This window comes from Galeopterus variegatus, unplaced genomic scaffold (genome assembly GCF_000696425.1).
Source record: "Galeopterus variegatus unplaced genomic scaffold, G_variegatus-3.0.2 Scaffold239, whole genome shotgun sequence".
In the NCBI taxonomy this organism is placed as follows: Eukaryota; Metazoa; Chordata; class Mammalia; order Dermoptera; family Cynocephalidae; genus Galeopterus; species Galeopterus variegatus.
In genome coordinates this window covers 373,529-398,147 of record NW_007726350.1, presented here as the reverse complement: position 1 = coordinate 398,147, position 24,619 = coordinate 373,529, and the positions used below count along the sequence as shown (strand labels likewise).

The following is a 24,619-nucleotide window of genomic DNA, read 5'->3' as shown; positions in this document are numbered from 1 at the left end:
AGAGATGTGGGTAGCAGGTGGGGCCCACAACTCTCAGGGTCCCCAAAGCCCCGGGCTCCGGCTTGTTTGCTAAATTCAGCTGTGGATGGCCTGTCTCAGCCTAAAACATTCCTGCTGGGCTTTGCTGGGAAGCCGGAAGCCTTGCCAGTCTCCTGAGTCTCTTCCCCAGCTCACTGGGGTGGAGGTTGGGGTGTTGGTACCTGTGGAGTAGCGTCTTTCCCCATCTTGCTGGGAGAAGTGCTGTGTCTCACAGACAGTCTTGGCTGCTTCTCACTACCATGTGGCCAAACCCTTCTTACCCCTGTAGTTACCAGACAGGGAGTTGCCCTCTCCCCTGGTTGTGAGGAAAATTCTCCTCAGACAGAGAACTCAAGTGGCTTGAGGTCCTAAGCAGTGAGACCAGGCCAGGGCCCAGCGGGGCTGGGCTGGGCTGGGCTGAGCTGCTGCCTTGTTTGGCCCAAGGGTTGCTAGGAGCTGCTCTGCCTTCCGGGGCCTGGTGGGGACGGTGGCAGACAGGCTTCCGGATGGAAGGCAGGTTTCTCAGCTCCCGAGCTGGGATTTGTTGCTCAGCAAAAGGGAGTGGGTGCAGTATCAGCCTTGTCCTCAGGTGATATCTGGAGGGAGCCACTCTCCAGAGTAGAAATTGGGAGGTGTGGGCTTTATCCCTGATTTTACCACCGATCACTTCTGGCTGTCCATCTTTTACCTGTCAGGGGAAAATGGGTCACCATTATCTCAGCAAAGAGTTTATAGAATTGTGTGAATTTGTCACATGGAAAGAAAATGAAGTTAGGTCAAGGGCAAGAGCCGATGGCTGACCCCAAAGACTTAAGGGAGGCTGGGGAGAGGCTGGAGTGGCCAAGCACTTGGCCCCAGGACAATGAAACGGCCGAGAGGGTCAGAGTATGGCTTGTGCAGTGCTGTGAGAACGAGCACCAAGCACTTCACGCAGGTAGAGACAGGTGCGTCCTGAGAGGAAACCGGACAGCCAGTGTCTGGGGAGACCCCGCCAAACACCTCAGGGATGAGTGGGGACACGAAGGCTCAACGTTCATGAGCTTTCAGGGCAGCAGGTGCAGTGATGGGTTTTTGAAGAAAATAGGAACTGATGGAAAAACAAAGTGTCAGGCATTCCACCTTCCCCGAGACCTCCAAGGTGTCCACGTCCGGGTGACGAAGGAAGACAGGTTGATGGGTCTCGCTGACACCCCGCCTAGTGCCCCTTCCACAGAGCCCAGCAGCCTCAGTACTTAGAAACTTGGAAGCGTCTGAGAGAGCCCAAATGTCAGGAAAGGAGTGTCCTTCGGCCCAGTGGCAAGTTTGTTCTCTACAGCAGTGCTTTAGCTCCTGGTGGCCTTCCTGGGAAGCGGATTCAAAGTGTCTGCTACTTGCTCTTACTGGCTTCTCCCTGCCCCTCCCCGTAGGTCCCCGGTGTTCCGGGTGGGAGGCCTCTCTCCCCCCGAGGACCGCACTCATGGCCCAGGAACAGCTGCCGCCTCTGGACAGCCCCGCGGGCACCTTCTCCTCCCAGGGCATGGGCACCCGTGACGAGGTCCCCCCAGGTAAGGGGCACCAAGGGAGGCCTGTTCCTGGTGTTCTCCAGGGTGTGGGGTCTTTCTTGGATACTCCCAGGGCCATGCTCTGGCTGGGGATGTGGCCAGGTCGTGGTGCCACCCCACCCCGGCCCAGCGCTCCCTGGCTGTCACTCGTGCGGCCTGCTCAGCTGGCTGTCTGGGTGGCTCTGGCCCGTGGATGGGTGCGCAGTGTTCTAGGAACTTGGCCTGACCTTTGCCTCCGCTCTCTGAGGCGGGGGCTGGCTCCTTGAGGGGCTGACGCCGTTCTCTGGTCAGAAGTATGTGGATGGGCAGAGGATGTGAGGCCGGGGCCTCGGGGACGGTGGAGGGTCCTGTTTCCACAGGTGACCTGGCAGGGGAGAGGGAACAATGCATTGTAGCCACTTAGCGGCAGCAGCCGGGGCTCCAGGCCTAGCTCTGCCTTTGGGAAGCTGGCTGCCTGAGTCAGTTTTCTCTGGGAAATCCAGGGGAAATGGGGGCTTGAAGGTGCAGAGCTGCTTTGCCCTGGAGGGGCCGGAGCAGAGGCCAGATGCCCATTGGAAGGCAGGTAGAGAACCAGGATGAGAGCAAGGCAGTGCAGGGGACAGGGCCTGATGCTCAGGGCAGGACGCCCTGGGGCTCTGACATATTAATATAAAAACAACTGCATAACCCACTGCTAAATCAGCTCCCACCTGACCTTAGATGCTGGTGGAGAAGTGGGAGGTGCTGAAGACTTAAGCAAAACCTACAAATCTAGAAATGGAATGAAGATGTTTTTGCATGAACCCTGGTGCTGACCAGCTTCATTGCTTTGCTGATGTGGGTCTGTGACTCACAGAGGTTAGCTTATTTTCTCAAAGTCACACAGGTGACAGAAACACAAACCCAGACTCCTGAGTACTGGTGTAGGGGCCTTTCAGCCTGGGGGTGGGTGGGCTGGGTTTCCTGCATAGGGGCTTCTCTAGATGGTAGGTTAGGGCCCCATGCATGGTTCTGAGGTGTGCTCAGGAGGGGCTGAGCCATGAGGGCACAGGACTGACATTTAAGTGCCTGCTGAGTGGCAGGTGCTACAAAGATAAACAAGACAGGGTTCCTGCCCCAGGAAGCCAGGGACTGCAAGATGAAGGAAGGTATGCGTGGGGCTGTGGGAGCACAGGGGAGGGAAGGCTTCTCAGAGGAGCCGATGTCTTAGCTGAGCCTCCCGCTCCTCTTTTCCTGACTCCTGTTCCTGTTGTGGCCTCAGCTCAGTGGCCCCTCTCTGTGGGAAGCCTTCCCTGTCCCACCCTTGGCTAGGGCTCACAGGCTCCACACAGTTACTGCTTGTTAATTATTGTCTCCGCCGACTGGACTTCAAGTCCCACTGAGGACTGAGTCAGCCTTGCCCGCTGCTGCCCTGCATGGAGCACACACTGACAAATATCTGCGGCGGGATAAATGAGGCTGTTTGCTGAGTGGGGGAGGCTGGGAGACAAGAAGGAAGGTCAGTGCAGGACGTGCTGATGAGGCATTTGAGGACTTTCATAAGAGGGAGGTGTCCGGGTAGTGGAGACTCTGCTCTGCAACTGGGGGATTGGTCAGGGCCAAAGCCACATGTTAGGGGGTCACCTGCAGTGGGTGGCAGTGAGGAGGTGGCCTTGTAGAGTAGCTAGTGTGAGGAGTGCAGTGGACAGAGGCCAGGGCAGGGCACACCAGGGTCAGCATTGTTGGAGCACTGGAGGAGGGGAGGCTGTGAAAATGGATGGTCAGGGGCTTTGGAGCAGAGCCAGAAGGAGAAAGCAGGCAGAGTGTGAGGAGGGAGGGCTGGGATGAGGGGCTGGGGCGAGCAGGGCTGCTGGAGATCACAGGTACCTGCTGCTGTGGGGGGCTGGGCCACTGCCTGCCCTTGGTTCTTCTGGCAGAGACCCTGAGGGGCAGAGTGCTCGCCAGTCCTGAGCTCAGAGGACTCTAAGGTGCCCCTCTGCTGTGGTTCTGTTCCCAGCCAAGGTTCTGGCTTCAGAGGCTGTGTACTGTGGGAGTGTCCCTCGGACCAGAGCTGGGCCCCATGTGCTCCCGCCTGCAAGCATTGCCTCCAATGTGCCAGCTTATGGAGAAGGTGAGTTGGAAGGACCCAGCCCAGTGACTGGGCCACACCAAATGGCCTTCGAGTGCCCTGAGTGGCCTCAACTTGGCAGCTGCCCAGTCATTGGGCCTCATCCTGGAGGAGGAAATGGCATGTTCAGCTGCCTGGCTGTGTTCTCAAGCTACCAGCTGGTGTTATTTTTCCTGTGGCCCCTGCTGAAAAGGTCCTTTAGTTTTGGGTAGGTTCTTCCAACTGTGCCTTGGGGGATAGGGGTGTACAGATGGAGACTCCCAGAAATAGGGACATGGGGCTCTCAGCATGTGCCTGGCTCTCCTAGGGTCCCAGGGAGAGTCCCACAAGCTCCAGGAAGACAGGGTCTGCACCCTATGGGCCCCATAGCCTCAGGGCCTGGGACAACATGCTGCATCCAGGGTGGTAGTGGGGAAGTGGGAGCCTGTAGTGTGACAGAGACCAGAGTAGTGATTTTCTTGACACCGACTTGGCTTCTCCGACACTTCTGCTCCATGACTTTCTGCTCTGGCTTCTAGCCGCAGACTGCCTTCCTGCAAAGCTCCCATCCCACTGCTTTGGATGGAGCATCTGATCACTCTAGTTACTTGCCGTCTTTCAGGCCAGCGCCCTCACAGGCCTGTGGCTGGCCTGGAGGTCAGCTCTCCCTGGGTCCGGTGCCAGTGCAGCCTGTATCTGTGGCCTGGGCACCAGGGTCTGGTGGCTTACGTCAAGGGGCTACCAGGAGGCTGCGGGTGTGGCAGAGCTTCTGAGGACTTGTCTGTCTATGCTCTCCCCAGCTCCCCCTAGTTCCAGGGCTCCTCCATGGCCAGCTCAAATGCCACCACTTCGTGAAGACCTCCCAGATAATTCTTCTCCTCCTCTCTGCACAGAGCGTTTTGCTTCTGTCTCTTTTTTATGGCACAGCTCATATTTACCTTGTACTGACTCAATTTCTGCATGTATCTTATTTCCCTAATATATTTAAAGTCCCTTCATGACAAACAATCACCCATCTCTTTTGTTCACTTATTTGGGCAGCTGGCCAGTAAGGGGATCATCGTCTCTGTATCTCCATGCCTGGGCAGTTCTTGACACATAGTAGATGCTTATTAAATGCTTGTTGGATGACTTACTGGATACACGTGTGTCTGCATGTCAGCAGGATTTGTCCTGAGTCACTTGAACTTGTCTTTTCAATCTGTGTTTGGTGTATATCAGGTGCTCGATAATACAGAATGGATTTGTTGGATCCTGCAGATTGGTGGACGGTGGACCCTGAGCGGGTGGCCTTTCCTAAGTATTTATGGCCTCTTGTCTGTGCTGTGAAAGGACTGCATAGTGATTTCCCTTTGTATCCCCTGAGTACTTCATGACATGGGTCATGTTCAGCTTAGACGCTTCACAGACACGGTTGAATAGATGAGTGTCCCTCAGTAGTGACTGAAACACTGAATGGCTGGGATTTACTAGGCACAGATGACTGTTCCAAGGAAGCAACGCCAGCAGGTTTGCTGGTGCCTGGTGCCACTGTGGGCACTGCATGCCGAGCCTCTCATGCCCCTGTCCCCCTCAGCTTCCCTGCAGCCCATGCCGAGCATCCTGCTGAGCAACGAGGAGCCGTCACAGTCACAGCTCTTGAATGCACCTGGGGACCGGGGCAGCCTCAAACTGGATGCCCCTTTGAAGGGCTGGCAGGCCAGGAATGGTCACCCCAGGAACCTTGGGAACCTGTCTTTGGGGTCCCGCCACCTGGCGCCCCTCCTCTCACTGGAGTCAGAGACCAACAGCGTGGCCCGGGACACCACCCAGATCAAGGACAAGCTCAAGAAAAGGAGGCTGTCAGAAGGCTTGACAGCGTCTTCCCGAGGTGAGCCCTGGCCCCCGCCCACCCAGCACCCACCCAGCCCGAGGTCAGGCACCCCAGGCTGCCCTGGCTGTGAGGATCAGCAAGTATTCAGTGGCATGCTGGGGTCCATTCAGGGCTGGGCAGTGGGCACCCACCAAGCACCCGCCCTCCAGGGCCTCAGCTCCCTTCCTGGAGCTCATCTTCCTCCTGGGCCTCAGCAGTAAGTTGCTCCCCAATTGGCCTGCCCATTTCCACCCTTGCTCCTTCTAGTCTTTGCTCCAGAAGGATGCTTTGGCACTTCAGCAAATGTAAATTTGTCCATGTCGTAAATTTGCAAATGTTGTAAATTCTGAAAAATTTACATTTGTGGGAAGAAAAAAACCTTCCTCCCACTCCCACCAACTATGCTTAAAGCCATCCAGTGCATTTTGGATGCATTTAGAGAAAGAGCCCAAATGTTCACATAGGCACAAAGCCCTCTGGCCTGGCCTCTCCCCTGTCTGTGTCACTTTCTCTCCTTGGTCTCCGTTTGGCAGACACATGGACTGACCTTCCAGTCCCTGGAGCATGGGCTCCTTCCTGCCTCCCACACCCCACCTCCCCGCCTGCTAATCCCACCCATCCTCAGAGAGGCCTCCTTGACTGCCTAGTCTGAACTCGTCCCATGTGACACTCTCTAATAATGCCCTGTAGGTTTTCCTTTACTTCTTCTCATGGTTTGCATTTGTATATTTACTTGATTTAAAAGATGAATCTTGCACTTGATTGTTACCTCCAAGAAGGCAGGGACTGAGTCCTCAATGTGAGGCGTAGTTGTCAGCACCTTGGAGGCTCTCAAATGTTTGTTGAGTAGCTGAGCAAAGGACTGGACAGCAGACACTTTTCCCTTTCTCTCTCACCCAGGTGGGGACAAGCCAGGTCAACAGGCCGGGTTCAAATCTTAGCTCTGATACTCACTAGCTCTGGGACTTTGAACAAGTCATTAACCCTTAAAGCCTCAGCTCCCTACTCTGTGTAATGCGGATGCTAATAGTTCTGTGTAACTGGGAGGGTTCAGTGAAAAATTGTACACAGAATTCCCAGCACATAAAAGAAGAACTTAATAAATTGTTAATTTCCTTCTTTCCTCTTCTCCTGGGCACATCGTGTAACTGGGTGCTTTTTAGCTGGATGCACTTTTGGGTGACAAGAGGAATAAGGAGCCTTGAAGTCTTAGGAAGAAACGGGGGAAATGCCCCCCAGGGGCCCGTGGTTTCTGCTGTCACGCTTGGAGTTGGAAATGGCTGCTGCTGCTCTCCACTGAGCAGCTTGCTCTCCTTCTGGAAGCTTCTTCTTCGAGCCACGGGGGCATCTCCTGCTCAGGAGCTGGATCCTGGAGTTCAGGAGGATGTGGGGAGCCCGCACTGAGCAGTCACCCTGGCTGGACATTATGGAAGCAGCCGGGGTGGGGGGTGGGGCGGTGGGGGGTGGGTGACGGTTGCGGTGTCTGAGAAGCTGGCTTAGAATTTCCAGGTGGTGCAACTTCTGGAGCTGCCAGGCAAATGACTCCCTTCCTTAGAGGTCTGAAGTCTTTTTTCTAGAGATTTCATTTGTTTCTATGAAGTTCCATAGGTGGGAAAAAAGAACAGGAGTTGTTCTACCCAATGCACAGACGGGAAATGACTTACGACTTATCAGGTTGCTCAGCGAGTGTGGAGGGACAGGGACCTCCAGCCCCTGAGCAGGGCTGGGCTGCCCTATTGCCACCCTGTGTAGGCTCCTCTGTGCCACTGCACATGTGGGGACCAAGGTGGCCAGGTTGGTGGCACAGTCTCCGCTTGGTCTCTGTTTGACTGGATTGTGATGCCTCCTTCTCCAGCTCCCAACACCCCAGCATGACTGACAATGACACAGCAGTGCTCCAGGGCAAAGCAGGCCAGCCCCAGGCCAGGGAGGAGGGTGTGCCAGGAGCAGAGCAGACATTTTCACTTGGTTGTTTTGATGTAGCCATTTTGATGTAGCTGGAACACAATGGCCTTTGAAAATCAAAATGCTACTTTTGTTTTTTGTTTTTTCCCACCACCACCAATATTTGCAAGATAATCCTCAGCTCTTGGCCTGTCCTATGCCTCATGCTCTGTGCCTGTACCCTGGGGATGGGACAGGGACCTGCTGTGTGAGATGAGTGGGCAGGGGGCAGAGAGGGTGTCTGTTTGGTACACAAAGTATTAGTACAAGAGCTAATGTCTTTCAGGCTATGTCAGTAGTGTACCCTGTGTCAAAACAGCTGTACCCCCACATCCTTAGATGAAAAGAAAGAACAGGAGGCTCCTGTCATTTACCAGGTGCTTGCCTGGCATTTTATATATTATATTGCAGCACCTTTGTGAAGGCGCTATTTTATAGAAAAGCACTTGGGGGTTCAGAGAGAGAGTGACCTGCCTGAGGCCACACAGCTTCTATCCAGGGCCAGAACCTGTGGCCCTCACTCCTAATCTAGCACTGGTTTTGTTTTTCTTCCTATCCACACTGCCTGTGAATTTTATTTTATTTTATTATTTAAAAAAATTTATGTATTTATTTTTTGGCATGTCCTGATTGCACATATTTATGGCGTACAGAGTTATATTTCAATACATGTATACAATGTGTGATGATCCAATTACCTCTGAATTTTAAATAGGTGGCTTTGATTGGTACTTCCTACCAAATTTTATAGGAATGGAACACTTTTCTGCTTTGCTCAGTCTGCTTGTGAGATCTGCCCTCTCCTCTTGTGATCCCAACCTTCTCCAGGAAGTAAGGCCTTGTCGCCAGCACCTGAATCTCCCCCACCCACTGCCCCTTCTCCTGGGACTGACTTCTTCTTCCCCACCCCCATCCATGTACAGCCTCTCTGGATTCTGGGGCAGGCCCCAGAGGAGGTCCCCTGAGGAGCGCCATCCCTCGCGGCACTTCTCAGAGGCTACTGAGGGTCTCCAGGCCGATGCCACCCATCCAGAGCATCCCCACCACCCCTGAGGCCAGTGGAGCCAAGGAGAGGGACCTGGACCCTCCCCGGAGTAGTCAGGGTCCCCAGGAGCTTAGACCTGGTGCCCAGCAGGTAAGGTGGCTCGACTACTCTCAGTCTGGTCTGCTTCTTCTTACACCTGCCCGTCCTTCTGTCTTTCTTTCCATCCTTTACCAACCCCTGTTCCTGTGCCCTGAGCATCTCTGGAGCTCTCTCGGGGTACCCTCAAGGATGAGGGAAACTGGGAGATCTCACCTTTCCCACAGTGTCCGAAGCCTTTGCAGCTGGCCTGGGAGTTCTGGATGGCTGCCCAGAGGTACAGAGACTGCATGGCCACCTGTCTTAGAATTGGTGGTCCCTAGGCCATCTCAGGTGTAAATGTCCCGGAATTCCTCCTGCTCTCTGACCCTCTCCACTTTAAGCTGGGGAGTGTGACAGAGGGGAGGGGATGCTGGGTTAGGAGTCAGATTTGGGCCTTGGTTTCTGCTCTGTCCATCCCTGGCTGTGTGAACTTGGGCAAGTCACTCCCCTCTCTGGGCCCCTGTCCCATATCTATAAAAATAGAGTTTTGCACCAGATATTTTTGAAGATCCCTTCTAGCTCTGATCTAGGATTTTTCTGAAATGAGAACAGAAAATCAAATAATAATAATAACAGCAAAAGGGTTTGCCAGTCTTCTCAGCCGGAGTGGTGAGGAAGCAGTGAGCCTTCCGGAGCCCCAGGGTGTGCGGTTGAAAACAGAAAGCAGAGGCCACTTTCCAGCACTCTGCCCACTGGCTCCTGGTAGAAGAAACCCCCTGTGCGAGGTACCTGGGAGGTGAGCACCGAGGTAGGATGTTTCTATGGACCAGACCCCTCGTCTACCTCTGCTCCCAGGTGCAGATCTCCCCTCAATACCTGCACTGCAAGGACGAGAAGATGCAGAGGTCGCTGGGAGGCCTCGTGATTCCGCCTATCCCCAAGGCTGGGCTGCCCTCGGGGACCTCCTCCTGCATGCCTGGCTCTCTTCCCAGCCCACTACTGCCTGGCCGGGATGTCTCCACAGGCCTGACGGCCCCACACATACGGTAAGACTCTAGCTACTTTGCAGTCTTCTCTCCCTCTGTCCCCCAAAGATCCACTTGAGCTCCTCAAGGCTGAGCCTCTGTGTCAGGGCAGAGCTTTGGGGGCACTGGGTGTGGGAAGGGCAGGGTCCCCCACCCCTGAACCACAGACCCCAGGAGGCCCGATCATTGCTTCTGAGGTTTCTCTGATCCTTGGCTCCCGTAGGCACAATCGTGTCTCAGGTCTCTCTCTTCTACCAGTTTCCTAATGTATATAGTTGCTACGGTGATGAATAAAACCCAAATTATTTTAAAGCACAATTGAATTCATGCTAGCTCTTTGTTATTATGTATTTTCTTAATTGATGGGTACTAAAAATACAGCCATTACCATATGTGTATGTGGGAGGGTACATCACAAAACTTTTGGACTTAAGAGTCTCATGCTCTACCGACTGAGCTAGCCGGGCAACTAAAACTTTTGGACTTAAAAAGGTGTCTTCTACCCAGAAAAGGTTGGGAACCAGCGGGGTAGAGGATCTCTGTGTTGTAACGAATCTGGGTTTATGGCTTGTAAGTGTGACAGGCAAGACTCTCCAGATGGCCAAAAACATCCCCAAGGTCAACCCAGATTGATGTTGGAGCAAGTGTGTGTGTGTGTGTGTGTGAGTATGTGCGTGTGAGTGTGTGTATGTGTTGGTTCTAGTGCGTGCGTGGGTGTTTGTGTACGTGTGTATTTGTGTCTGTGAGTGCATGCGTGTGTATGTGCGTGCGTGAGTGTTCGTGTGTGCTGTGTGAATGCATGTGGGACAGTGTGTGCACGTGTGCTCACGGCCTGTGGGCCTGGCTCACCCTGCGTGGTCACAATCACATTCTGCTGTGACTGGCCTCTCTCCCATTCTTGGGGCCTGGTGCACTGAACTGTCCCATGTGTCTCAAGTGTCCTCACTCCCCGTGTCCTAAGCTGTCCTCCCTCTGTCCAAGCACGTGTCCACGTCTTTCTCCAGCCCTGCTGGGGTGTGGGGACCCCTCTGTGTGCTGCTCCTGGACTGGAATTCTCTGCTCCGTCTTCACCGACCGCCTTCTCACACAATTGCCGCTCCTCTGACCTCTGCCTCCTCCTGTCGCATGTCCCCTCCTCCTTCCCTGTGCAGATGTCTGTCTACCTCTAGCTCCTTCTGAGCAGCAGTATCGGTGCTTGTGATGACTCTTGGGCCCCAGACTGGGGACTTTCCTCCGTCTCACCGCTCTTGACTTTTTCACATCGTTTGAGCCACTGATGGCCCTTGAACTTTTCTGCCTCCTCGCCTTCCTGACTTTACACCTGCCTCTTGGCCTTCTGAGCAGGCTCCTGTGAGCCCTCTTTCATCCATCTCTTAAATGCGGCCATTCCCGAAATTTGTTCGGGGCCCTTTGCTCCCGTCCCCTTGTTTTCCCCTGGGGCCCTACTCTGTGCCCGTGTGGGTGACTCCGCACCCCCTGCTCCGGCCCTGGAACCTCCCCAGAGGTCGAGCTCTGTGTTTTCATCCTCCTGTTGGGCTCTCCAGTTTCTCATGGCTGTCGTGGATCAGCATCCAGGGGAGAAGCAGGGGCATGTGCCACCATCAGGGCAATAGGAAGCCCCTCATGGTTCCCCAAACTGCCCCCTCCCAGGACCTTATTTTGGTCAAAGTGCAGGCATTCTCCTGGGTCTTCATTCTCAGTATCACATGTTGACGCTTGCTCCTAGTGCCTCCTGTCCCCAGCAGACTGCCACCTGCCCTCCTGTCTTCCTCCACCACCACCGCAGCACACTAAGGCTCCACCGCCTTCCCGCCCCTGCCTCTTCCTCTCGGGTCGCACTTGCCAGCTCCTTCCTTCTGCAGCTCCCCTAGCTCCTGCCCGGTGCCACGCAGCCTTTGCTGTCCATCCCCACCTCTCATTCCACATACCCTCCTGGACACCTCTTCTGAGCACTTCACCTTGACTGACACCCTGGTGCCTGCAGCTTGGTCTGACATTCAGGGTCTAGCCACGTTGCTCCACAGGCTCCACAGTTGTCCTCCTGTGCTGCTGCCCTGCAGGGACCTTCCCACCCCTGCAGACTCTGCATGGGAGCCTCGCTTCCCAGTGCTGCTTCCCCATGTCCATGCCTACAGCTCCACATCCACCCCTGCTATAAAGGGTGGCAAGGAGGGGAGGTGGCCTTCTCTGCACTGCCCACCTGGCATCCAGCCCATGGACTGCCTGACCACCTCTCTTCCATTATTCTGTTTATTTAAGTCTAAATAAACAAACTTTGGTTGTTTATTTTTATTTTGTTTCTTTTATTCATTTTTTTAAATTTAAACTTCATTCTGCTTTTAACTTGGAGCCCTACAGGGTAGGGATCATAACCTCAAAAATCTCTGTGGCTCCCTGTTGTGCCAAGTGTAGAACCTGGCATGGGTTAGTTACATAATAAATATCTGCCCATTTGCTGTCAGCTTGTGACATGAGTTTCTCTTCACTGGCTCTGTGAGTCTCTCTAGCAAGTGGGTGGTGTCTTGGCCTGTTTTATGTTGCTATAATAGAATACCACAGACTGGCTAATTTTATAATGAACGAAAATTCATTCAGCTCATGGTTCTGGAGGCCAGGAAGTCCAAGAGCATGGCGCTGGCATCTGGTGAGGGCCTTCTTGCTGTGTCATCCCATGGCAGAAGGCCGAAGGGCAAGACAGCGAGAGGGGGCCGAGCTCGCTTTTATAACAAGCCCACTTCTGCGATAGTGACATTAATCCATTCACGAGGGCAGAGCCCTCAAGACCCAATCACCCCTTATTAGGCCCCACCTCCCAACGCTGTTGCATTGGGGATTAAGTTTCCAACACGTGAGCTTTGAGGGACACATGCAAACCCCAGGAGGTGGGAGGGAGACTCCATTACCATCAAATTCATTCATCCGTCAACTTATTCATTTTAAGCTATTAAGCACCTACTGTATGCCACGTGCTGTGCCAGGTGCTGTGAGAACAGAGCTGAATAAGACAGTCTGTGTGCTCTAAGGGCTCACGAGAGAGATGTACAAGTAAATCATGGAGTCGAAGTCCAGTGAGGCTGGTGCTGAGATAGAGGCTGCCCGTCAGTGGTGAATGATCTAAATCAGGAGGGGAAGACTTCTTGGAGGAGTTTTGAAGGCTGAGGGAGAGTTAGGGAGATGGAGAAGTGGGAGAGACATGAAGGAGGAGTGACTGAGGCATCGAGAGCTGCAGGGGTTTTCAGGGCCGCACCCGTATTTGGGAGACGGGCTGCGAGGTGAGCAGAGCTGAGGCCCCGCGTGCTAAGCCGAGGAGTGAGCTTTATCCTGAAGAAACGAGGTGCCACTGCAGGCCTTTTGATGCGGAGGTGACATCAGCTATGACGTAGAAAGGCCATGTTTGAAACCACAAAATAGCATGGGCAATGCAGATCAAAGTGGGGCTGTTGCAGGAATCCAGGGGAGAAGGTGTGAGCGCCCGAGGCGGTGGGTCTGCAGGGGTGAGGACGCAGAGGGCCCGGACAGGTGGAGAGGAGCCTCTACAGGGCCACCCTAGCCCCCGTCCCCGTGTCCCCACCCTGAGCTACCCTGAGCTCCTCACAGCAGCATCTCCAGCTTGCTGTCTCTCATGGTGCTTTTTTTCTTTTAAGATTTGTTCGGGAGAGTGGGCCTCGTGAGAAGACCCCGAAATCTCTGGGTACGTATCTCCACATACTCTGCTCCCCCCCGTACCTTGTTATCTGACTCTCTGTGTTCCTGGACTGGGTCATGGAGTCGGAATTAGGCAGACCTGAGAACTCTCGTGTCTGAGCCCTATTTCACAGACGGGAAGCTGAAGTCACCTGTGGTCCCATGCTGGCCAGCCTGGGTGAGGGCGGGGAAGAGAAGCAGTATTTATTGGCACTTGCTCTGCCAGGCGTGTTGACACGCATCAGCTCCTGTAGCTCACAGTGACCCAGATGAGTGAGACGGTGCTGTCCCCGTTGTTTGACAGATGAGGGGATGCACTGAGGCTCAGCCAGCCAGGCGTCCTCCCTGGTTTCAGAGCGTGGAAGACAGCCCCAGCAGCTTTGCATTGGGGTGCGCACAGCTCCAAAGCTGGGGCTCTGACCTGTGGGGCAGCTGCCCCTTGCACTGTTTTAAGCCAGTAGAGGAGCGTATTCTTCATCGTACAGAGTGAGAAATTAAACCACATCCCACAAACCCCTTAGTCAGTTGCTCCCAGAAGGTTTCAATGTCAGGGGATAGAAGTGAGGAGAGGGACAAAACAGGAGGCTTTTAAAGAGGGACGAGGGATCCTTTCCGAGCCGATGATCTAACTGTGGAGAGGCGGGATGGGGTGAATGGAGGACGAGCCTGGGCTGGAGGGCAGGGGACGCGAGGTCACAGCCTGTCTGTGGGTTGGCTGAACAGGGCGCCCTGAGCCCAGGCTGCAGGCGGTAGGAGTTGCAGGCAGCTGCTGTGCTGACTGGCGGCGGGGAGGACTTGCCAGGACCAGCTTTCTGGCAGGTCACTCTGCTAATCAGCTCAGCAGGTGGGTCAGTTGGCAAAGAGGGGAGACTATTGCCTAAGAGGCCCCAAGATCGGGACAGGAAGCTGAGCCTGAGCAGCAGGCCTGGCACAGACACCTCCGTGGCAGTTGCTTCTCCCCAGCCCCTGGGACAGGCTGCAGCAGGGTGAGCTTGGGAAGTCTGTGGTGACACACACTGGCACCCCAGATGTCCTTTAAGAGGTAACCCTGAGAATGCTGGTGTTCGGGGTGGGGCAGGAGACCCCAGCCAGTAACTCCCTCCTCTGTCTCACCCGCAAGCTGCTTAAGAACCAGGTTACCAGGGGCCTGTGGGCAGGAGCAGGTTGCTCAGACAGTCTTTCTAGGGTGTCCCTTGGAGAGTAGGTGAAGTGGGATACAAAATAGTAATGTCCTTAAAGGGCCCTCTGATCCTCCAGCTCTCAGCTGGGGATAACATTGCCCATTGTGTGCAAGGAGCTTAGTATGCAGTAGGGCCTCCCATGGTACTGCCTGAAGCTGAGGGCTTCCCTGTATCTTACGACCTTCCTGTGGTCCTTGCCCTGGTCGGTTGGTCCCTGACCATCTGTGCCCTCCGCCCTGCCTCTTACCTCAGGCCGGTGGAAGCCCCTCTTCCCCCTTGGCCACTGATCCTTCTCTCTGCACCAAGAGGGACCCTTTGCAGAAGGCATGCGCTGGGCAGAAGACCAGGGTGACCTGGGAGCTCTGGAGCGGCCCAGACTCAAGAGGCTCTTTCCAGCCTCAGGCGGCCCCTGATTTGCAGGTTCACCCAAGGATGGTGAGCTCCCACCCTTGTGAGCCGGAGAAAATGAATGAACCTAGCCCTGCGCCGCCTCCACAATAAGAAATGTACCTTTAAAATCCATTGATTGAGAAAATATGACAAAGAGAAACGATGGATTTGATGTCATTTGGAAGTGAATTTGTATTTTATCGATCACAGGAGCATCTGAAGGTCACTGGGCCACAGCTTTTCTGTCTGTGAAATGAGAGGATGGGACTAGCGTGTGTTAGTTCTCTGGCCCCTTCCCCTCTGCCCTTTCATGCTGTGTTTCAGAAAGGCCTGGAGTGGCATAGAATGGTTGGTGGGCCCGTTTTATTTTTTCTCTTCCTGAGACACACACCTCCCAAGTAGGATAAACTTATAGTCTCAGGAAATACCTTAGACCTCTTAGATACCAGACACCAGATACCAGATCTGACCCTGGTTTCTGTCCAGCCTCCTCACCCCCTCCCCTGTCTTAGAATAAGGGGTGCAGCAAGTGTTAATGAATGGACGAATGAATGAATGAGTTCCCCAGGCAGCCCGTTCCATGCCTGCCAATGCTGCCCCGTAGAGGACATTTAACTTGTGTCTTTCTCCATCAAGGAAGTGTTGGGTGGAGGAATGGAGGGTGGAGGGCTTAGGCGGTCAAGTCCCACCAGCCACGGGGTCAGAGAGCTCAGTGGCGGCCTGAGAGTGCCGGGTGTCCTCAGCTCCGTCTCTGTTCTTGACTCCTCAGAGCCAAAACTTGTGGCCACACCCATCAGGCGCAGGTCTGCCACTGCTGAGAGGCCCACCTTGCCTTCATCCCAGTCTGCTCCTTTGCTGACAGCCTTCTCCTTCGGCCATGCCAAAGAAGCCCACCCCTTGCTGAAAGAAGAGGACCAGAAGGAAACCAGCACCAAGGTATGTGGGAAGTGAGAGGAGGAGGAAGTCGGGGTCCGAGTGGACTCCTGGGTGATTGCAGGCATGTTTCTGAAATGTGCAAANTTCATGCTGTGTTTCAGAAAGGCCTGGAGTGGCATAGAATGGTTGGTGGGCCCGTTTTATTTTTTCTCTTCCTGAGACACACACCTCCCAAGTAGGATAAACTTATAGTCTCAGGAAATACCTTAGACCTCTTAGATACCAGACACCAGATACCAGATCTGACCCTGGTTTCTGCCCAGCCTCCTCACCCCCTCCCCTGTCTTAGAATAAGGGGTGCAGCAAGTGTTAATGAATGGACGAATGAATGAATGAGTTCCCCAGGCAGCCCGTTCCATGCCTGCCAATGCTGCCCCGTAGAGGACATTTAACTTGTGTCTTTCTCCATCAAGGAAGTGTTGGGTGGAGGAATGGAGGGTGGAGGGCTTAGGCGGTCAAGTCCCACCAGCCACGGGGTCAGAGAGCTCAGTGGCGGCCTGAGAGTGCCGGGTGTCCTCAGCTCCGTCTCTGTTCTTGACTCCTCAGAGCCAAAACTTGTGGCCACACCCATCAGGCGCAGGTCTGCCACTGCTGAGAGGCCCACCTTGCCTTCATCCCAGTCTGCTCCTTTGCTGACAGCCTTCTCCTTCGGCCATGCCAAAGAAGCCCACCCCTTGCTGAAAGAAGAGGACCAGAAGGAGACCAGCACCAAGGTATGTGGGAAGTGAGAGGAGGAGGAAGTCGGGGTCCGAGTGGACTCCTGGGTGATTGCAGGCATGTTTCTGAAATGTGCAAGGTGGGACCAGCCTGTGGAAAACAGAGCAGAGCACAGAAGAGCCCCAGGCAGCTGCCCTGAGCGCTCAAGGCCAGAAGCTGTAGACAGGTTTGGGGTGAGGGCTGAAGAAAGAGAGAAACAGGGACAGGGAGAGGGCAAGGGTTGAGGGGTCCTCGGTGAAGGGAAGAGTACAGAGGGTGGCTGAGGGAGGAAGTAAGGACAGAAGGAGGTCACACGTGGTTCAGAAGGAAGCAAGATGCGGGGGAGAGGACAGAGGGGTCAGGTGAACCAAGCGGAGTAATTTGAACTTACACCCAAGATAGCAGCTGAGAGGCAGCTGACGGAGAGGCCGATCAGCCAGGGGCTGTGCCTGACAGGCTGACAATATCTTGCACTTCTAAGATGACCTTGGGGAGGCGGCTTCTCTTCCCTGGATGGGATGAATTCAGTAAAACTTTAGAGTCACTATTGTGGGGGACCTGCATTCATCTTCAAAACAGGGGTGTAACAGCTCAGGTCCATAACCATGTCTTGAGGGCCTGCTACGTGCATGTGCTGTGTCAGAGACTGGGATTCCGGGAGGACTGTGATAAGGTCCCATCACCACAGCCCTCCCACTCCAGCGAGGGTGACAGAGCATGAAGCACAGATGATAATTCAATGCAGCGACGTGACCCCATCCTCCACGCCACCCCACCCTGGCCACTGATCCCGTGGCTGCACGGTAGACCTGGGCATTACTGATGACTTCGTGCCACCATTATCTCAGTTTCAAGCACCCCACCGGCTCGCCACCAGCTCCTCCTGTTCTGTCTCGACCCATCTAACACCCAGCTCCAGCCTTGGCTCCCTCTCTCACATCAGCAGTGTCCTGCTTGACATGGGATCATTCCTTCCTGCATACTAGCTCCCCACCAGCTCCTGCATCTTAAGAAAACCAACCCCAAACAAAACCGTTGCTGCGTCTCTCTTCCTGTTGAGTCCAGTCTAGTCCAGCTTTAGTCCCCACCACCCACTGAAACTGCCCATGACCTTCACCTTCCCCAATGCAGCCACATCTCAGTCCTCTTCCACCTTGACCCATCAGCAGCTTTTTTTTTTTTTTGTCTTTTGTCTTTTTCCGTGTCCGGCAACGGATCGCAACCCTCAGTGTTGCCCCTGTACCGGACCGGGGACCGGCAACAGGATTGCAACCCTCGGTGTTGCTCCCGCGCCTCGCTCAGCCAGTGAGTGGGAACCGGTCTGTATGTGGGATCCGAACCCTCGGGCGGGAGTGCTGCCGCACTTCCCAAGCGGCGCACTTATCCAGTGCGTCACCGGGCCGGCCCCCATCAGCAGCTTTTGACACAACTTGTGGCTCGTCCTTCTTGAATTCTCCCTCTAGGGACGGAGGTGAGGGCGCGGCTCTTTCTCGGTTGGCCACCTCCATGAAAGGCAGCTTCTGCCCAGTCCTGTGCTGACTCCTCCTCCTCTTCCTGCTCTCTGGGTGCTGGGGACCTAAGGCTCAGTCCTCTGGCTTCTTGTCTATTTATACTGACCCCCTAGGACCTCATCCAGTCCATGGCATTAAATGTCATTTCTATGCTGAAGACTCCCAATTTCTGTCACCAGCCCAGACCTTCCCTGATCTCCAGACTCACGTATTTATCTGCTACTCAACACCTCTACTTAGGTATCTAATTATATTTCAAAACTATCATATCTAAAACTCAACTGTTGAATCCTCACCTCACAAAACCACCTCTGTCCCCATGTCCCCTCTCAGTGAATGGCAGTAAACAGTCACTCCAGCCTTCCAGTTGCTCAGGCTCCAAATCCTGGACCCATCCTTGGCTCCTGTCTCTCTTTCATCCCACACTTCATATATGAGAAAAAACAGCAAGCTCTACTTTTGAAACATGTCCAGAATCTGACCCTCCACCTTCCCCTTTATCACCATCCCACCTCAGCCCACTGCCTCTCGCCTGGTCGTTCAGGTGTCCCCAGCCCTCCTCCCGCTTCTGCCCTGCTGCCTGCTCCAGCTCTGCCCATGCAGCAGCCAGATGATCCTTGGAAAAATGGAAGTCAGAACACTCTATGGTGTGTAGATATTGTCATCGGGGAAGCGGGGTGAACACAAAAACTCTTGGTTCTATTTCCACAACTTCTTATGAGTCTTAAAACTATTTCAAAATAAAAAGTTATAAAAAACAACACTTAGAGGACCCCTCCCTGCCCCAGGAAGTCAGATCATGTCACTCTTCTGCTCTACACCCTAATGATTTCCTGTGTCCTTCAGAAGAAAAGCCCACGTCCTTGCTATGGACTACAAGGTCCAGTGTGCTATGGGTCCTGCCACCTCCCCGACCTTGTGTCCTATACTCCTCTGACTCGGAGTGCTCCAGCCAGTGTCTGCCAAGCACAGTCCAGCCCCCGGCCTTGGCATCTGCTCCCTCTGCCTAGGACGCTTCTCTCCTAGAAATCTGCACGGCCTGCTCCCTCCCTTTATGTACGTCTCTGCTTAAATTTCACCTCCTTGGAGAATCTCTCTGGGCCTTCTTAACTGAAAGGTCACTGTCACCTCTGTGTCCCTTTCTTTTAGCAAATATTGCCTGATGTTGGAGATTGGTCTGTTTATTGTCTGTCCCCCACTCCAGGAAGCTCTTTGGGAAAAAAGACTTGGTCGTTTTTGTCCACTCCCAGGACAGCGACTGGCGTGTAGGTGGCACTCACATTTTTTATAATTGAATGAATGAAGGGATAGAATGTACTGTTGGGTCCCCAAGGCTCATGGAGTTTGCCTTGACCTTGTGCCAGATCCAAGTCACCATCTCCAAGTCTGCCCAGGAGAAGATGCGGCTGAAGCAGATGAAGGAGATGGAGATGTTGCAGAGGGCGGAGGAGCCGGAGAGGGAGCAGGAGCTGGCTTCCCAGAGCCGGGGCTGCCGGAGAACCTTAATGAAGGAAGGTACTGGGTGCCTGGGGCGGGATTCCCTCAGGCCGAGGAGACTCCTCGGCCAACTCCTGAGTTCTCCACCCTCCAAAAGAGAAGTGGCCCCCAGCTCCCGTCCCTCCCATCCTGAGATTGGACAGGGCTCCACATCTACTCTCTCGAAGGCTGCTGATGGGCCCGTTTCCAAAGGAGGACACTGGAGCCAGGGGCAGTCAGGACCCGCTCAGTCCTAGCAATTTCTCTGTCTCCACAGGCCTCCTTCCCCTCCGGGGCAGCGGGACCCTGTCTGTGGCCACAGGACTGAGCAGCCCACACAGAAACAACCTGAGCATCATCCCGAGGAAGCGAGCCAGCCGGTCCTCGCTGCCCAGCATCCCCGTCAGCAAGCAGGAGCCCAGCTTTGCCCGCCATGCTTCAGGTGGGGCCCAGACCCGACTGACGGGGCATGCGTCCCTCTGCCTGTGCAGCTTTGGGATGCTCTGGGACATGGCAAAGGCGACTTCAGCTGCTCTGCTTCTGTTCCTTGCCTGTGTGAGACTAGGGGGCAGCCTGGGGTGGCAGTCACTTTGCCAGAGAGAGAAACAGTGTCTGGTACTCATAAATGTCTATGGGCCAGACTGGGGACCCAGGATATCACAGCTAGAGTAGTGAGTGACTGGGCAGGTGTGCCCCACCTATGTGACATGTCCTAGAGGAGTCTCCAATACACCAGGATCCAAGATGCTGGAAAACAGTATCCAAGAAAGTTAGCTGGAAACACCAGGAAGAGGAAGGGAGGGTTCTGGGAAGACCCTGGTTTCTTGCCTGTTGCTTCATAAAATGCCAGGGCTGGACAGGGCTAGTGACAGACTTAGACAAGAGGATCCAAAGGTCCTACTAGGGCACCTTAGGGAAGGTGCCAAGGGACGGGGGAGGTTCTGTCCCCATTCCACCAGAGGAGCTTCTGTTTTGCTTCACTTTTTTATGTACTGGGCGTTCATGTGAGATTTCATTTGAAGAGATTTTGCTTCTGAAAACACTTGGAAACAACCGTCATGGTTCAGAGTCTGTTTAAGTGTGGGATGTGGTAGACAATGATGGTAGAATAGAGCATAGTTGTGTGCTGTAAATAATATTCACTCACCTCCCTTCTCAATCCTCGTTCTATCCTTTTGATTGCATCAAGTATAGAGCCTTAATTTGGTGCTAGGCTTTTGCACCTCTTTTTTTTTTTTTAACAGAAATCCTCCTTCAGGTCCAAGACATCAGAAGCAGGCTATAATTTTATAGTTAGAGTTTTTGACATTTAAAAAATTTTATCGTAAATATTTATCATGTTCTATGACAAATAATAGTAGTTTACCAATTATGGTAGTAACATAAAGTTCCCTTTAACATAAATTTATTTAGGATTTAAAAGGTGGTTTTATTTGAAGAAAAATACAATGTAAATAAAAGTACAGGTAATTAAGAGATATGGCAAAAAAACCGTGAAAGTGGTAATTGAATGACTGACACTGGGAAATATTGATCTATCTAACCCAACCCACTCAAGGATTTAAAAGGTGGTTTTATTTGAAGAAAAATACAATGTAAATAAAAGTACAGGTAATTAAGAGATACTGCAAAAAACCCATGAAAGTGGTAATTGAATGACTGACACTGGGAAATATTGATCTATCTAACCCAACCCACTCATTTTATAGACAGTAGAACTGAGACCCAGAGACCCAAGGTCACCCAAGGTCACTCAAGGTGATGGTGGCCCCTAGGGACTAAGGCTTTGGTTCATCACTCTTGGTCCTGTATAGTCTGTTGTTATGTCTCATTATTTAAACTGTGTATGTTTGTGTGGGTGAGTGGGTGGGTAGAATAAGATCTTCAGGTAAGTTAGATTGTTGGAGTTAAGAAAAAAGGCCAACATTCTCCTCCCACGACCTCCCTGGAAGCTGAATTTGAATCCTCCTCATCGTTGTCTTCTGCTTCCTCTCTCCTGACAATAAGCAAAGAATCACCTAAGTTGCTGTATAGTTTGGACCTGTGTCTACTTTTTGGTCTGGTTGGAAATGATAGCATTTCAGAATTGTAAACTTGGTGTCCTCCTGAGCCTCCTAATAAATCCTGTGGGCTTCTAGCTTTTCTCAGGAGACCAGGTTGGTTTAGGTGAGCTTAGCTGTACCTACACAATTCCTTCTGTTTTGGTGTGCAAAGAGTGGAAATTACTGAACTAAAAAGCATAAATATGAATGTTATTGAAAAGCTGTCAGGGCTAGGGTGGGCAAAGGTAGACACAGAGACTGGAGCTGGCACCCCTGCTGGTGCCTTCTGTGGGTCTGATTGTAAATCTAGGTGGACGCCACATGCCCTTGGAGGGTGAGATGGAGGCTGGGCTGGGGTGGTAGGAGGCTGGATTGCTTGTTCCTGAAGACCAATGCCTCTTTTTGAGAGCTGGACAGATGGCATGTAATTTATGTGCATGTTGTGCAGGGAATGCGGGGAGGTTGGATGTTACCTCTTGCGTACCAGAGGGTGGGTGACCTGAAGGACTGAGTAAGAGACCATTTCACGTACCAGTGGTGGAGCTGAGCGGTGAATCCAAGAATGAGGTCTTTGTGTCTTGGTTTTAAGAAAAAGTCTGCCTCTCAACTCAGATTTGCCCAGGACTTCCTGGATGTGCTTAGTGAAAATCATCCCCCTGAAGGTGGACCTCTGGAGACGTGGTCGCGAGAGCTCTGGATAGGGTCCCCTAGCCTCTCTGGACCTCTGATACCTCGACTATGTGATTGGGGCATTGGACTAGATAGATGGCCTCAAAAATTCCTTCCTGTTCTAAAATTTGATGATTCTAGCATCTGTTCTCTATGACTAAGAGCCTAGAAAACATGATCTGATTTTTATTTTAAAAATTTTAAAATTAAAAAAAAAATAAATAAAATTTTAACATTTACTCGTTCATATTTGTGGGGTACAGTGTGTTGTTTCAATACGTGCATATTCTGCACAATGATTTACTTAGGGTAGACTGCACAGGACCCGTCAGTCCACCACTTCTCTTCAGCTGATTTTGTAATAGCATCCCTGCCTGTTGTCACTCGCTGCAGGTGCGGCCACATTGTGGCCATGTGGATGCTGACTGGCTATGTTGGCGCATGGGTGCTTTTTACTGTTCCCCTGCCTTCCTCCAGCCATCACTTAGGGTAGACTGCACAGGACCCGTCAGTCCACCACTTCTCTTCACCTGATTTTGTAATAGCATCCCTGCCTGTTGTCACTCGCTGCAGGTGCAGCCACATTGTGGCCATGTGGGTGCTGACTGGCTATGTTGGCGCATGGGTGCTTTTTACTGTTCCCCTGCCTTCCTCCAGCCATCTGCCTCTGTACCATTTCCCTGCTCCTGGGCAACTTCACCAAAGGCTGGGCAGTAGGAGGAGAGAAGGAGAAGCTGAAAACATGGGCTCCCAGGAGGGGAATGAGGTTAGAACACCACCGGCGTGAGCAAGGGAGTCATTCTCAGACTCACTGGGCCTCCCCCCACCCACAGACAGGGCAGGACCGCAGGTGAGTCACTGGCTCAGTGTGCTTTGTCACATGACATCAAGAGCATATCACAAGCCAGTTTGTTTATAATAATCACACTGGCAATGGCAGGAGTGAAAAAGTCAACAAAAAGTAGACAGTCAGGTGGTCACCTTGGCTCCCTGGGAGAGAAGCCCAGGTGCTGGCTTCGTAGTCCTCAGGTGGCCTCAGTGCTGCGGCCCAGGCCTCTCAGGGTAGGGGCTGGAAGGAGCAGCCACCCAGGGCACCTGCCTGTCCTCCTGGGTAATGCCTGCCCTGTTTCTTTTCTTTTTTGTGAATGCAGCTCACTCGTTACCTGCGGTGCTCACTCTGGGGTCTCCTGAATGGGAAGAGGAGGAGGAGACAGATCCCAGGGCCTTTAAGGAGTTGAGGCCTTTCTTGAACCCGGAGCTGGGGTTGGTGGATGCCCTCCAGTGCCTCAACAGCAGCGACTGGTGAGGAGGCACCTTCCCATGTGCGCTGTGGGGGGTGGGGCCGTGTTGCAGAACAGCTCCTGCCCCCTCCCCACGGCCCTCCCCTCCTACTCCAGGGCTCTGGTCGCGTGGCAGGAGGAGTGTGCGTGTGTATGTGTGTACGTGCATGTGTGCATGTGTGTGTGCCGTCTCTAGCTTTTTGTGTCCTGGGACCCTCCAAGCCACCTGTGCCCTGCTCTGTGACACACCAGTGTGAATTTGACTCTATGGCACAGGGCCCGAGAAAGGTCACAGCCTTTCTTTCTCTAAGTCAAATTTAATTGGTTCTGCGTGTTCCTCCCACGGGGTGGTGGGACACAAAATCCTAGCTGTGAGCAAAGTGATGACTTGGGGTCCGGAGCATCTGTGGGAAGCCCTCCTCGGTCTTCAGTTCTCACTTCATGTCCATGACTCCAAACAGGTCCCAGGGGTGGGCTTTGATCCCAGCACTGCCACAGTTGAGGGCTGGGTGGTGGCTTTTACTCAATGGCTGCAATTTGGGACCAAGGTGTTACCCCAGGAAACCCTGCCTTGGAGGCCATGAAACCCCACCCCGCTGTGTGTGGGGGGGATGTGGCGACTCGGGGCCCTGGTCTGCAGAGTGAGCAGGGCCCCCTGTCCCCAGCTGCCAGTGACTGGGCCTGGGCTTGCTTCTCAGGCAGATGAAGGAGAAGGGCCTGGGGAGCATCCGGCGCCTGGCTGCCTGTCATGCAGAGGTCCTCGCCGGAAGGCTGCATGACGTGTCTTTGGCAGTGACCGGGGAGGTGAGGCCTCCCAGACAGCCCACGTGCTGCGCACCTTGTCCCCACCCCAGCCCCTTCCCGTCCCCGGGGCAGCTGCTGGATGCGGTTACACAGCAGCTGCAGAGGGCCGGGGCGCCCTGCAGCACAGCGGCCCTGCTTGTTTCTCGGCCCTCAGCCACCCATTTCTCAGACTGGAAAGCTGAACCGTGGGGCTTCCTTATTTGTGACCTTCATGAGCTGAAACAATCAGAATCCCGTGTGCTCATTTGTCACAGTCCTGCATTGTCCTTTGTACTCAAAATGCTTTAGGAGGGGTGGAGTGTTCTGGGCCAGACCCCCAACTTCAGACCAGTTGTAGCATTTCCCAGAGCCTTTCTCCCATGGCTGGGGCTGGGTCTGGGCTGGGCCCAGAGAGACAGTGAAAGGCATCTGATGTCGCGTGGAGGCCGGGCCCCACCCTTGG

General features: G+C 53.5%; 1 protein-coding gene across 1 annotated transcript in view; it reads left to right on the top strand.

The window, feature by feature from the left end:
* Positions 1–1,534: 1,534 nt before the first annotated feature.
* The window catches only part of FAM179A (family with sequence similarity 179, member A), a 46,673-nt gene continuing 23,588 nt past the window's right edge, over positions 1,535–24,619 (top strand). Inside the window, 11 exon segments of the mRNA XM_008566407.1 lie at positions 1,535–1,562; positions 3,535–3,648; positions 5,201–5,494; positions 8,344–8,555; positions 9,339–9,529; positions 13,153–13,199; positions 15,533–15,699; positions 19,271–19,421; positions 19,660–19,824; positions 23,245–23,395; positions 24,072–24,177. Coding sequence (XP_008564629.1) covers positions 1,535–1,562; positions 3,535–3,648; positions 5,201–5,494; positions 8,344–8,555; positions 9,339–9,529; positions 13,153–13,199; positions 15,533–15,699; positions 19,271–19,421; positions 19,660–19,824; positions 23,245–23,395; positions 24,072–24,177 — 1,626 coding nt within the window.